This window comes from Harpia harpyja, chromosome Z, assembly GCF_026419915.1.
Source record: "Harpia harpyja isolate bHarHar1 chromosome Z, bHarHar1 primary haplotype, whole genome shotgun sequence".
Classification (NCBI taxonomy): domain Eukaryota; kingdom Metazoa; phylum Chordata; class Aves; order Accipitriformes; family Accipitridae; genus Harpia; species Harpia harpyja.
In genome coordinates, this window is record NC_068969.1 from 94,723,468 (window position 1) to 94,738,238 (window position 14,771).

General features: G+C 35.3%; 1 protein-coding gene across 5 annotated transcripts in view; it reads right to left on the minus strand.

Moving 5' to 3' along the window:
• KIF2A (kinesin family member 2A) overlaps positions 1–14,771 on the minus strand; it is a 58,581-nt gene that overhangs the window by 14,088 nt on the left and 29,722 nt on the right. For all 5 annotated transcript variants that reach the window (XM_052776024.1, XM_052776023.1, XM_052776022.1 and 2 more), the window contains exons 7-15: positions 14,123–14,218; positions 13,280–13,334; positions 9,832–9,994; positions 6,369–6,459; positions 6,150–6,213; positions 5,638–5,729; positions 5,252–5,394; positions 4,313–4,517; positions 817–927 (exon numbers count right to left, since the gene is read on the minus strand). In XM_052776024.1, the coding sequence (XP_052631984.1) occupies positions 817–927; positions 4,313–4,517; positions 5,252–5,394; positions 5,638–5,729; positions 6,150–6,213; positions 6,369–6,459; positions 9,832–9,994; positions 13,280–13,334; positions 14,123–14,218 (1,020 nt within the window). The remainder of the gene's footprint in view (positions 1–816; positions 928–4,312; positions 4,518–5,251; positions 5,395–5,637; positions 5,730–6,149; positions 6,214–6,368; positions 6,460–9,831; positions 9,995–13,279; positions 13,335–14,122; positions 14,219–14,771) is intronic.

A 14,771-nucleotide genomic window follows, 5' to 3' on the forward strand; every position in this document is an offset into this window, starting at 1 on the left:
AAATGCAATTTTACCACCATTTTCAAATTAGAACCATACCTAACAGCTAAAGGGAAGAACTAGGCTGCCCTAACACCATGGTTTTCATGTTGTGGTCTGCAGACTTCTCTGGCCTCTAGACTAATTAATTCCAAGAAGTCTGTGAAAACTAATCAACACAAACAAGCCTAGCAATCGGTGTCCACTGCAGAGAGTTTGCATCACCATAAGGAGGTATGTTAAGGATGCACAAATAAAACGACTGGACATCAGTGCTTTTATCTGCCCTGTCCACCATCTGACAGAATAATTCTGTTTTTCAGACTGATGCAAATGCACATGTATACAACACAAAACTACTCACCCCATCTATCCCAACTACTTGCCCCTTTAACAGCCTAGAGCATATTCTGGTGCCTTTGATACGAACTTTAAATTTGTCTTTCTCACTTAAAGATTGTAACTCACCACTGTACTTCCAGTCTACACCACCTTTTCCAAAGTTGTGAGTCAACAAAGAATACTCTCATATAATTAAGACATTATTACAAACAAACAAACAAACAAACAAACTTCTCAAGCTAGAAGTGTTTCTAGCTAGGTGCCTAGCTAGAAAACTAGAACAAGCAATAAGAAAGGCCAATAAAAAGTGAGAAGGGAGCAAGTTATCTGAAATGTCTCTGCTGAAAGTCTCACTCCACATATAGTGTCAGTTAGTGGATAAACTTAAGTCCAACACATTGCCACAAGCGACAAATCTTAAACATAAAAGCCTAAATTCCCAGCATCTTTTCTCTTTGTAATTGTTAGAACAAACAGTTAACCAAATCAACTTACCATACAGGTACGGGAGTTTTCTCCTATGAATGAATCTCTTAGCACCTGAGTAAGTTTACTTGCTCTGAAGGGTGTATGAGGTTTATTTCGGCCTAAGGCTCTAATGCACTCCTGAAAGAACAAACAGGTTTATGCATTTTTCTTTAACATGGGCTGAATAAATATAACACAAATGCAATTCAAAGTCAGAAAATGCATGCCTTAGTTATGTTGTTGTCACCTAAAGTATCATTAAAATTTACCTTTAAAGCTTGGATTCAAGAAGTGTTAGGCTTTTACCTCTCATTAAGTTCAGCAGAGAGGCAGGAACTTAAAAAGGACTTAGGAGCCTAAAAAATTCCTGAATCTCAGCCAAAATGTTTACATCTATTGTATACAACAACAACAACAACAACAACAAAACAAAACAAAAACATCAGTGTTGATGTTAAATGTCCAGACTAACAACTGTTTCTGATTATCAGCTCCAAAAGTCTCAATGATCTACAACCTCCGCCAGCAGAAGCAGTGTGGACAGGGGCACACGTTAACTCTATCAGTTAAAAGCAGTAGCTTTGATTCTGGCTCTACCACTGACTTTCTTTACAGTTCAGAAGAAATCAAACTTTCTGAAAGCTTCCACAGGTCACAAACGTATTAAGCATAGCTCTCTATTGATGTACTCAATATTGGAATACGCTTGCAAACGTAAGTCATCCCCTGTTTTAAAACATTCTTCATCCTGAAAAAACAGGGATAAGGTCTCCTCTTTCACTCACAAGGGTATGGGGCTAAACTAATATTTGCAATTGGTTGGAGAGTTCCAGTGAGAAATACTGTACAGATGTAAATAATGTGAATTTACTATAGAAGTTACAGCAGCAACAAGGTACAACAGTGCTAACCAAGATTGCACTAATCTAAACATCACTCCTGCCCAACCAGACCTCTAAATATCAGCTAATAAATTACTTCTTACACAAAGAAAGTTTAAATTTAAATTTCTGTGGTGGTGTTGTCATCATCATATTTTGATCATTAATTCCAGTTTCTGCCTTTGCCTTAACACTTTGTGTACAGGCATCTCTTCAGACGCATGGCTGCCTTGGTACACTTTTAACACATCTACACACCGAACTTCTTCAAACAATCATACTTCAAAAGCTCTTCAAATTAGAGCTTTGCTTTTAGCAGCACTAACAGATGGAATGGCTTTTGTATTACATGAATAGTTCTACAGCAGTTCAGCTAATCCTCTGGCTGCAGCCATATCCTTATGGCCTTTTGAAATTTCCTAGAAACAGCTTCTTCCAAAAGCCAGGCTAGAAACTGTGAGATGATAATCCAAGAAAGCAACTGTGAAACAGCATAAAACAGAACTAAAAATGGGCTCAGAATAAAACTTCCATGATACAGAACAGAAAAAACACAAGGGCAAGTTGGTTTTAACTAAAGTGATTATTTAAAAAAACTCAACAGCTGAATTTTATAGAATGGACATAGCTCAGATAAACAGAAAAACTGAAGCTTGTTGAATATGAACTTCACATGCAAATGCTAAAAAGGACTCAATATTTATAGGTGAGCAAGGCAGTGCATTCCCTGAACTTTTTGAATTTGTACATTAATACTATACTTACATAAGGAGAAAAGCAGATTAGACAGGAAGAGGGGCAACAGATTTTCAACAAGGGACATTAAAAACAGTAACAGAAGTATATGTGGAATTACTGCTATGGCAACCAGCAAGTTTAATTAAGGTATTTTAATTTACTATAATGATTTTTAGTTTGCTTACTCCTGAAAAATTAGAATTGGATTATCTCCTTATTAGTAAAGGGATTATAGGAGGACGCTGCCAACTTCTAAATTAAGGGAGTTTTTAAACTACTTTTGCTTTTCATCACAGCTCAGAAAACCAGGTAACAAAATGACAACACTACTTCCATGTAGAGACATTACAGAAATAACTTCCTGTACCAAGAACATGAAGAGGTTAAGACAGGACTGATACCCAGACGCAAGTAGCAAATCTTGGATTAGCACCAAAGACCACTCGTCAGAACATACTAGTTTAATTCAAACTTGACAGTAACTTCAAGAGTCTTGAATACAAATGGAAAAAGCTGTGTAATGTTTTGGGGGATAGATGAAAAATGGAAAACTAACATAGCATTAAGAAACTTAAATCTTCTTGTACTGCTGTTTAGACCTCTGCAAGACCTCCATTTATTTTTATTGCCCCTTCCCCATATAATTTAGATCACAACCACTAGTACAGCAGCAGCAGAACCTTTCACTATAATTAAAAAGACAAGTTGTATGAAAATGAACTAAGTATGTTTTATAGGTACTGCAATGAAGGCACGCCAGTACAAAATCAACAAGTAAACTGAAAAAAAAACCCCCAAACCAAACCAGCTTTATTCAATTACATTTGGAAACAAGTGATAACATCAACACAATGGTGCCTGCATTATTTACTTTGATGCTAAATCAAAACAGGCCAGTTTTGGAACTGCTGCTTCCAATTTTTCAACATGCCATACAAATTTGTAATGACACATTGTATGTTACAGTTTCGTGGTGTTTTGTGAGATCTGCTTAGAGTCAGATACAAGTCTTCTCCCAAGTTTAGACTGGGGATAAAAAAGCAAGCAGAGTGATTTTGGAGTTCAGATTCTTTATATAAAACTACAGTTTTATATAAACTGGTGCTGAGAATAGTAAGCCTAAGCAAAATGAACCAACAACAGAGATAAGTTGAGACACTCAAAACTACTGTTTCCCCAGCTGAGACAAAAATTTACTTTCCCTATTTAGACTGAACCTCTTTCAAGCATTATAAAACAAACAAAAAAAAGGCATATGAATATTTAAATAATATTTCTTAGCTCTCTTGATGTGTCCTGGATTAATGTATGATAATCTGTAAAGTGACTGTATCAGACAATTTACTATGAAGAAGACTAGTCAAAAATAGATTCCAGCTTTCAAGGGTTATTTTAATCTATTTGTTAGTTCTTTCTGGATATGTTGCTGTTGTGTTGCTTTAGTGAATTAATTAACAGCACTAAATAAATATGTTGTAAAGGTAACTTTGTTTTTATTTAATAAACAAACAAATAAATAAATAAATTCTGATATCAGTAATAATATTTCCAGTTAGTATTTCAGACCTTGAGTACCAAAGTCAGTCATCTGTCCTCCCACTTTAGATATATATCAGAAAAGTCTTCAAATTCAACCACTGGGAACTTTTTGTTGAGGGTTTTTTGTTTTTTTTTTTTTAAACTACATGCAAGTTGATAGCACAATGTTTCTGCAATGTTTCTACTTGGTAATTACCAAGTGTTTCTTCAGGCATTTAGAGGACAAATCAATACATTATTTTACCTGGCACATCAGTAGACAATGTAGACAAGCAAAGCCTGAAAAAACACTCGTTTTAATAGTCATTGCTATCATATGTAGAAGGCTTCCACCTACTCAAAGGCAATGGAAACATTTCAGTTACCTTGAGTGCTAAAAGGCTCTTGTTTATTTCCGCACCTTCCAGTCGCGTCTGCCTATCTGCACTAGAAGTATCTGCTCCTCTTTCATTGCCAGCCAGATCAATCAGAGAAAATTTACCATGCAATTTCCCTTTCCTTCTGAGAATAATCTGAAACACTGCATGGCTTCGAGATGAGTGTGCATTTGCAGATGTCTGGCCAGATGTCCTTTAAACAAAAGGAGAGAAGGGAAGGACATATGAACAGGCGAAGGACCATACGTGTTAAACACACTAACCTCAAAATGTTAGTTTTTTCAAAGCAGAGTGCTGTATTTTCTTACACGTATTGACAGCATGTCTAACGTTCCTGTGGACACCAGAGATACAACCTTAATAACTGGATGTACACAGTATAATTATACCTCTTTTTCCACCTCTTCAAACAGGAATGGAAGATTAGTAACATTTTACCTCCCTTTTAAAAGCAAGAAAAATCAGATCTTCAGAGATTTCAGATTATCAGAGAGCTTACATGTAAAATGCTGATGGCATTTTTATCTGATCAGGCAGCAGTCTATGCACAGGGCTAATTTTAAAAACAATGAAGCTGGATTTTTAAAAAAAATAAAATTTTATGCTTAACCTCTGTCACTATGTATCGAGGCCTTTTAGAGCTGAAGAATCTGGCAGTATTCCAGATTATAAATCATGTGAATTTAAGTCAGTAAACTGCTTACATAATGCATGCAGTTCACATCCTGTAGAAAAATCAGTTATTTCTCTCTAGGAGACAAACCCTCAATATCTTTATTTAAAAGGTAGGCAGACTCCTTACTTGCAGCCAACATTATCAAAAACCCACTGCATATTAAAAAGCTATCACTATGAAGACACCCAAAAAAAATCTTGTTCTGATTCTTTAATGTACAATGAAAAACTGGTGTAAGCTATGGGAGATACCTGCAGCTGTTGCCTATTTCAATAAGCTTAAGAACATCTTCAACACATTTGACTTCCCGTTCCTGTAATCCCACCACCTGGACTTGCTGTTTACCATCTTCTAACACTCTTAATTTTGTCTTCCTGTTCAACAAGTCAAAAACCTTAGGGAGAAGGGAAAAAACAGAACAGTTAAAGAGGAGCTTTAAAAGACACTTTTGTTTCAAATGCTGTATAAAAATATGCAAATCATTCCACGGAAAAACATGACTGGAAGGGAAGTGTAAAGAATTATTTGAAATAAAGCTTTTAGTACAAAGAGGAAAACAATCTTGTATGTGACAAGCTCAAATTCTTGTTTGTGAAAAAGAAATTGCCCCTTCCTCAGAGAAAGATCAGGTACTTACCTTACCACTGTAGATCTCAAAAAATGTTGCATATACTTGAAGTTCTAACTTCTTATAGTTTGGTTTCTTTAGCATTAAAAAGACATCTCGAGCTGTGAATACATTTCCACAATAAAAAGAAACCTTATTATGTATTTTCATTTAGTGAAGACTCACTAATGCATAACAGTCTATTTTACAGCATCACTCAAATTTTGCAAGTGTAATAGAAAGGGTCAGTCAACCAAGTCTGAAACATTGCAGTTTAAACTGCCACATTACAATGGAAGATGCAGAAGACCCCAAAATTATAAACTTAATTAATCATCCATTATATTTATTACATTTTTTAAGTAATCTATATATACATTTACTTTACTCTGTAAAGACTACACACCTAGGAACTACTTTGATGTTACCAAAGCTCCACTGTAATGTAAAATATGTAGACCACTACGTTTGTATGACAGGGAGTAGAAAATTTATTGATCTCAACTAATCTGTAAAAACCCAAAAGACCAATAAAATCTCACCTGCAAGTGCATATATTCCTTTAGAACAATCTTGGTTCTTTCCTGAAAAGTCACCACCCATAGTCTAAATTTAAATTAAAAAAAAAAAAAAAAAAGACCAAAAAATACACTATAAAAATCACAGAACTGTTACTTAGGTATTTGTTACTTATTAGGACTTAGGTAAGTATATCATACATAAAAAGAAGTGTATTGCTGACATGTAGAAGAAATACTTACATGAGTTTTTCCACTGCCTGTTTGCCCATATGCAAAACAAGTGGCCATTCCCCTTTCAAATATGGTCTCCACTAATGGTCGAGCTGTAAACCTTAAACGCAAAAAACAACAGTACTTAAGAAACTGAATTACTTTAAGATGCCATTACCACAAGGATGCTACAAATTTTAAGGCCGGAAGTGACAAAACTGGTCCCGTTCTTTGAGAGGCCAAAGGACTTCTTTACCTTAATTCCTGAACTAAAGAGACTACCAGCTCTAAGGCATTAAAATATCTCAAACAATCACATAAAAGCTACAAGGTCTCTCCCACTTATTTTACAACAATATTATCCTCTATTAAACCCTAAGAAAAAAAAATTCCTTGTTTCAATGGTGCAACATAGCACAGCTTACTACATGGCGTTTGGAGCTCCCTAAAGTAGACAAAATTAGAAGACATCAAAGTAGAACAGTGGAGCAGATAAATACCTAGGTTTTGCCAATACTAAAATGCTGCTATAGTTTTGGGTTTGTTTTTTTCTCCCCAGATCAGCTTCCAAGGTTAAATTTAGAAGACAAGTGGCCAAAACTACATTGCCTATCTTAATATTTTGAGAATGTACATACACTGAGAAAAGGCTCAAGAAAATGGATACCCAAGCTCTTCAAATGGAAAAATCTAGTTATCCCTGAAGTATTATTTGATGTGTCAAAAAATATTATCCAAAGTATCATTTTTCTATTTTAGAGAATTAATTTTTACTTCAAAAAACATAGAGTTATTGTTCCTACTTCAGCTGCTTATTACCATTATTTCATTAAAAACTCCAAAAGCAAAGGGTAAACTAATGGAGGGTTACCAATGGACGTAAGAGGCTCTCTGCAAAAGTCTCTCTTTCTAAACTTTTTTCCAAGTATTAACACATGAAATACCTTTAAGTGACAGACACAGAAACAGGAACAATTGTTTACAGAAACACGGAGGTGTTACAACCTTCTTTCATTTCACTTTAGAACAAACACAAGATCACTTACAAAAATAATATGGGCAAGACTGAGCCATTTGGCAACCAAGGGTTCTGCAAAAATCTCAAGTTTAACCGAATAATGAATTTTCATCAAAAATATACCAGATGATTCCTGATCAGCCTCAGTCTTTTTTTGCTTCTTCTGAACATATACCTCCTTTGTCTTCAAGAGGATATTCCCATATTTTGATGTTTATTCTTTTTATATATAAAACACGAAATTTCACAAAGCCTATCAACCTAAGCAGCACACTCCATTATCTCTCTTTAACTGAGTTTGAAATGATTTTGCTGATTTATAAAAAAGGGACTTAATTATCTATTTTTTAAGTAAGGCAAAATACAAACATATCTAGAGAAGTTTTCATAAAGCATTACACAACTCCAAATGATACCATGCCAAAAAAGTCCAACTTTACTTTTACTAGAACCTTTATTTGCAAACTTGATCTTTCAGAAACGTAAACTCTGGTTCTCCTTTAAACCTCAAAAGGTATACCCATTTGAACTAGTGCGGGTTTTTTAATATTAATGAAAACTTGCAACTCAGTGTTGTGGCTCATGGATTCAAAAATACTTAAAATACAGCTTAAGCAAAAGAATAATAATAATAAAAGAGTACTACTTTTCTCCCTCAAGCTGAAGAATGTTTTTCAGTATAGAAATACAGTGAGTAATTTTAGCGTACTGGAGAAAACTGGAGTAACTTGCCACACTATTTTTTTCCCCAGTGTGACCCTGAAGTTCTGGTGAGAACAGATGACGATACCTATTTTGCTCTTCTGTTATTACAGGAGGCCTCAAAGCAGATTGCCCTTCAAGTAATAATCATTATTGTGCCATATGAGGGAGAAGGAGAAAGCCTGTATTGCTAGGCAGACTAGAGATTTACTGTTTCAGTATGAATACAATCATCTTTCAATAATTTCCCGTATTACCATTAATGTGTTATGTCACTAATAAAAATTGTCTGGAGAAAACTCAATACAAAAATACAACACTGTATGCCACAAACATCCCTCACATTTAAAGACTATGCTCACAAAGATAAATAACAGGAAGGAGGGAGATTAGAAGAACTGCTTGTTAAGCAGGAGGACAACTATTGCAAGAGGCACAGATCACCAGCCAGATTGCTCTCCCGCAGCTCTTCATTATTGACAAAGGAAAGATGCTACCAGTAGACAACCATTAGAGATAGAAATCTCCAAGGGTAGATTTTGTGCTGTTTAGAAGTCTTTTGTTAGTGTAAACTAACAGACTATACAGATTTTCCTTTCACCACCCTTCTCCTTCTAATTATCTCAAGCATAAGACAGAAGTTTTAGTTTTCAAGGCCTTTTAATAATTCTTTTACTATGATTTTTCTGTTATCCACTGACAGGATGTTAGCATCCAACATCAGTCAGGACACAATGCTAAATTTTCCTTCCTTATTGTTGGATTAAAAACAAAAATTAAGATATTTCTCTGTCACTACTCCTCAAGGCTATGGGAAGCACTTTTCAAGCATAAGGAAAATTATCTTAATCGAATTCCTTTCTAGTGTCAATATTCCCTGTAAAAAGCTTCACAGTTTAGACTGGGTACCAAGATGTGACCTGTCATGGTGTCTAACTTTGCCTGCTACTGTATCTACTCCATTTAGTGACTTGTACAAGGTAAATAGCTACTTCTAAACATGTTTTTAAAAGTGCTGTGTGCATTATTCTGTGCCAGCTGTGGAAGTGGAACAGAAGGATAAAGGAGAAAATGGAGATCCAAATACCTTGGGGCTGAAAGTGGATGTGTGTCTTTATTGCTGCTGTTTTTTTAAATCACAAAGATTCAGCATTTTGAGCAAGATAACTTCACTCCATGCACCTCCGTGTTACATCAGCCAGACTGCTTCCAGCAGCCAAGCTAGCTCAGGTATATCAGCAATACAGCAATATAACCTTTCTCCCTTTCTTTGTACTCTTTCCCCGCCCTCTCCTGATTACTTTCCATCTCTTAATTATCTTATATTCAAACTGCAAGCTCCTTGGGGCCGGGGCTGTCCTTTTCTTCCAAGTTTCCTGAAGACCAAAAGCCATGAATCAGCTTCCTCAGGTGCTGCATGCACACTAATTAATAAGACAATAACCCTGAGGCAAATGGAGAGCTCATGAAGTTGTTCAAATATTCAGCAGCTGAGAAGGCAGGCAATACACGCTAGAGCCTGGACACCAGCAGGGCTTGAAGGAGGACTGAGAGCAGGACTGAGGTCAACGGAAGTGGAGATGACATTGCAGGTGAAGAATTCAGAATAAAGAGTTAAAACAAAAGTAAACAGGCAGAAGAATGGAGGTAGCAATATACATAATTGGTAACACAGAGAATAGGAGTAAAGTCCATGACCAAGGTAAGCCCACAGTTATTGACATGAGAGATACATGAGAAAAAAGATTCACAAAAAAAAGCATATACACATACCTGTAAACCATTTCATTAGGAGCCGTGTCATCAAAGGCATAATCAAAACGAAAAGTTTGGTTTTCTAGGTACCTTGTTAAATCCACCTTTTGTTTTGGTTCATGTACCATCACAACATCTTTACTAGGAATTGTTATTACATCAAGGTCTTTCATTAAAGTTTCTATAAAATAAGTGAAATATATATTTAACTAGCAACACATCATTATTTTTTTACATTTTTTCATTGTTTACACTCTTATAACATCTCAGATAACACAGCTCCTCCAAGTAACAACACTGCAATGGATTTGGGCTTCTGGTGCCTAGATAGTAATCTGCTAGGTAAGAGATTCCCTTTTGGAAGTCTAGTTGTCCTATCCTACCAATTGCAAGAAATTAAAGAGAGGTTGTACAAAGCTGATTAGAAAAACTAAGATCAGTAATTATAGCACTATCATTGTAGCTTGTTATGTATTCTATAATAACACTTTTCATGGATTTGAGTTCTTTTTCCTCAGGGCTTCTATACTGTTTTACAGATTACTGCCATATCCTTTGAGTTTTTATAACTAACTTCTCTACTGGAGAAACTGGATGCTGAAAGCCCTATACTGCTTGCACTGTCAAACTTAAAAATACAAAGAAATCAATATCCTTATGATAACTCGCTTTATTTTAAAATTTTATCTTTTCATTTTTCCCCAAATCCTTAACATTACAGTCATATGTTCACAGCTTTCAAACGGAAAAATTTTGCTTTCATTCTACACAGACATTTTCATTTGTGTATTCCTCCTAGAACCTAAAGTATACATAGAATTTCTCTAAAGTATAATCCTTCTTAAAAATTACCTTGAAAGCAGAAAAAAGCTGAAAATTCTAATGATCCTTCCTATCACTGGGAATGAACAAAAACCATCTAGATGCAATTTCAACAGTGAGATCCCAGGTTATAGTTACTACACAGCACTACAATTTACTGCTAATTGTTGTATGAGATATGAGTCAGCAAAACAGAGAACCCAGTGATCCATAATACGCACAAAAATAAAGATCCTTTGTGTGTACAGTCAGGATCACTAATGTGTCCTACCTGCATTTCTATGTAAAATTTCTTAAGGCATGCAGCTCAAGAATATGATGTGGCTTTATACAATTAGATAGAAATCTTTTCATCGGTTAACATACTGATCAAACAGTAAAATGTTTAACATTGCATGACATTACGCACCAACAGAAATATGCATTCAAGTCACTATATAATCAATTTTTCAACTGCACTGCAATAAAATAAAATGCAATTATTCTGCAGTAATCACAGAGAAGAAATAAGGAACAGTGATGAAAAGAGATGTATCATGGTCAATTCTTTGCAGCGAAAGCCTTTTAGTTTAAGCAGTCAAAAGCTGATTTTCCTTAAACAATTGTTTGGAATAAGACATTTACCTGCTCCCAGCTATTTGTTATGACAACCTGTATTCCTTGCTGATAAAAAATAGTGTCTCTGAAACCCACCATACAATTTCTCAATTATAAATATACATCACTGAAATAAAATCTTAAAATGTCAATCTGAACACCTACTTCCTGCAAAGTCAATCCACAGAATGATTGGTGCTGAGAATACCTAAAGATTTTGGTGATTGTGTTTGTGAGACTGACAAAACAAACTAATTTTATTTTTCCTCTTCAGGGGGTTACACACTAGTATCTTTGATTCTCTTATACTCTTCAATGTTGAAACATGGCATGAGAAATACTGTTCCTTATGAAGTGTGTGTTTTCAGAAGATTGTATCATGGGTACTAGATTATCTCTATGGTTCATCCCCTACATAAATTATTTCATTAATACCTTTTTACTATAGTTTATTCTTAAAAATGCAAAATAACTTTAGTGCCAACTTCATTTTTACTTAAGACACTTGTCTTCCTACAAACACCTCTGAATTTTTTTTTTTAATAGCTCCAAACCACTAATACCCCAGATATGCAACTTCCACAAAATCAAATCCTACTTCTGATTCCCAACTCATGTCCCATGACAACTTGCTCTCATTTACTGTAATTTCACTTTGTCCACCTTCAGCACAGGTAGAAAGTGACGTTTCCCCCAAATGTATCAGATTTCTAAGTCATATTTTATTAAAGATAACCTCCAATGCTGAAACAGAAGTTCAGCTGCTACCAGACTTCTACGTTGAATGCCCTTATTAAATAGGTTGTGGAAAATAGTTTCAATTAACCAGGTTTTGAGATTATGCATTGCTTTCAGATCAATAAAAGAAAAAAATACAGGAATAAGAAAACAGTAAAAGTAAAAATGGAGAGAAAAATAAGGTAGGGGAAGCAGCAACGTGAAGGGAAAAAAATAAGACGAAAACTAACTATATACCGGTATCAACATATCATTCCCCTTTCTCATGCAATTCTCCCATTTTCCTATGGATACGCTGCAGATAATCCTCAGCATGTAGTTCTGACAGTACAAAAATAATAAATGCATCCCATGTTGTTTCAGAGTCAGAGTGATGCTCTTTGACTCCTTTAGCTAAACAAATTATAATAGAAGGAGAAGGAAGGAAACATCTTTCAAAACAAAAGGCAGCTTACTTAAGCACTGGATTCAGACAGGCTGCAATCCAGAAGCATTTGCGTTTGTAACTTCCTGCTGAAAGTAAAGAACTTCATGGGAAGATTGGGATTTAACTGGAGTTGAAAACCTGAACTTTTTTTTTTTTTTTTAGTACAGACTGCAGTCTTATAAGCAGGCAGTAAGAAAAAAAGTTGTAATACTAATCACATATAAAAAAAGTTACTAGGGAGTCATTCCAGTACCTAACAGTTTTTTAGCGACGTTTCATATGCCCTAGGGTATCTTGCCCAGCTCTGAGCTGCAACTCCAGGGGATACAAGTCTCCAGTTTATCTGTAATCCACTAGCCCCGTGAGGATGTCTCGGACATGTTTGGGCATCTAAAATGTCATCAGCATTTAGGCAACTGAATTGCTCCCTTGATGTCTGATTCAAGACCACTTGAAAGTATAAAAATACATGTACAAAGAATGCGTATGAAAGTTTTCACTGGGTAGCTCAGGAGGTAACTTGAAGGATAGTTTAAAAGAATGGTGATCCTAATGCAATGTAAGAATACTGAAGAATTACAGTAGAATTAATACCCAGATCAACTAAATAAATCCTAGATGACCTTGGAAAAAACCTGCAGTCTCTCTGTGCCTCAGCTTCCAATCCATAAAATGGTGACATTTTTAGTTTAACACTATTCTTTTCCCCATCTTTATCCAGCTTATGATGAGTCTATGAATTTTCTGGGTCTGTCACACATATAGTCTAGTATAACAGTTCCACCTTTGATCAGTATTTCTAGATGTCTTTAAGACAAATTATATCGCTATCAGAAGCAACTTTTCAGAGAAAAAATTCAGCAAAATCTTCAATGGTCATACCTTTTTTATTGAGTGGTCGTTTTCGTACACAAACACATATCCTGTGCTCATCAATCTGCAAAGGAAACTATCTTTCAGTAAACTATACCCCAATTCCAGTTATATGATATTTTACTTTATTTTACTTCTATTCTTGAATTAATTAACCAATCATTTAAACAAAGAGAAATTTCCAAGACAGCGAGTCATCTGAACATGTAAAAGCCCCTTGCATCTGCACAATAGCCAAGAACCCAAAAGGGGGAACCATAATTAACAAAACTCCCTGCAGACAGTGATCTAATCCTGTAGAGTAGCAGGTACATCTTGGAGTATTGCAAGCAAATCCAGCTCTAACAGGGTAGATACGCTATTGACAGAAATCCTCACAATCTCTGACTTCCACAGAGATCTAATAATCTTTATCATTTAAGGATTCTGCTCCTCTGAGTTACCTGCAAACCAAGGCCCTCATCACCTTCAAAGATCAAATATTAATCTTTATACTTAACAGCGTTCTTCAGAGAACCTTAATGTTTTGTGTGCACATCCCCTAGCATCCCAGAAAAATTTACAATATAGAGACTGAGTGACTACTTAGTACATATTGGTATTATTTTTTAGTAAAAAGGTATTTAAATGACATAACATAATTAACAATAATTTAGTAACCTAGGACTTTCAACACCTACTAATTTAAATGTCATCAAATTACTGAAAAAATAAACCCATATTATAATGAATACTAATACATATCAAACTACTTATTTTTCATGTTTACAGACAGCAGTATACATTGAAAAAATTGAAAACACAGGAAAAATACAGAAGGATAAAAAACTTCCATGTTGCTGGAGTACTTACAGGATCTGCAGTTGTCAGTGGTCTATAATCCAAACTTCCCCTGAAATCTCTTATCATACACATAATTTCATAATTTGGGTTTGTAGCATCAACATCCTAGGGAAGAAAGCAACAGAATTTCTAATATACTTTTCTTCCTGAAATGGACTAACTTCAGCATATTCTGCATTTATTTATAAGAAAAAATACACATTAACTGAAATCTTATTTTTTCTCCAAAACGCCAGAAATGTCTCAAATGCAAGTTGAATGCCTTTTTCCATTCTGATGTAGCTAATTTACTGATCACAAAGCAAAACAATTATATGCTTTCTACTTCATGTTTTTGGTTGGCATGTAATAGAAAATATTTTTCAATTGAGGACTCATTAACAGTCTACTCAAGAAAGAGAAATTACTCCCGCCTTTGCCAGAATCTTCACACTAAAGAAACACCTCCGAACACTGCACAACACCAGATAGCTTATACAGTCAATGCTTCTCAATCTGAGATAAGGCGGTCCAATGGACGAATGGATACACTCCATTACACAGGTACAACACGCACTGCAGAGGATAGTGCAGGCACCCCAGCTGCTCTAAACACAACCCTGCTGGATCCAAGTCTCTTAAAGGAGCTTGAACCTACTCCTGGTCCTGAGTTAACTCC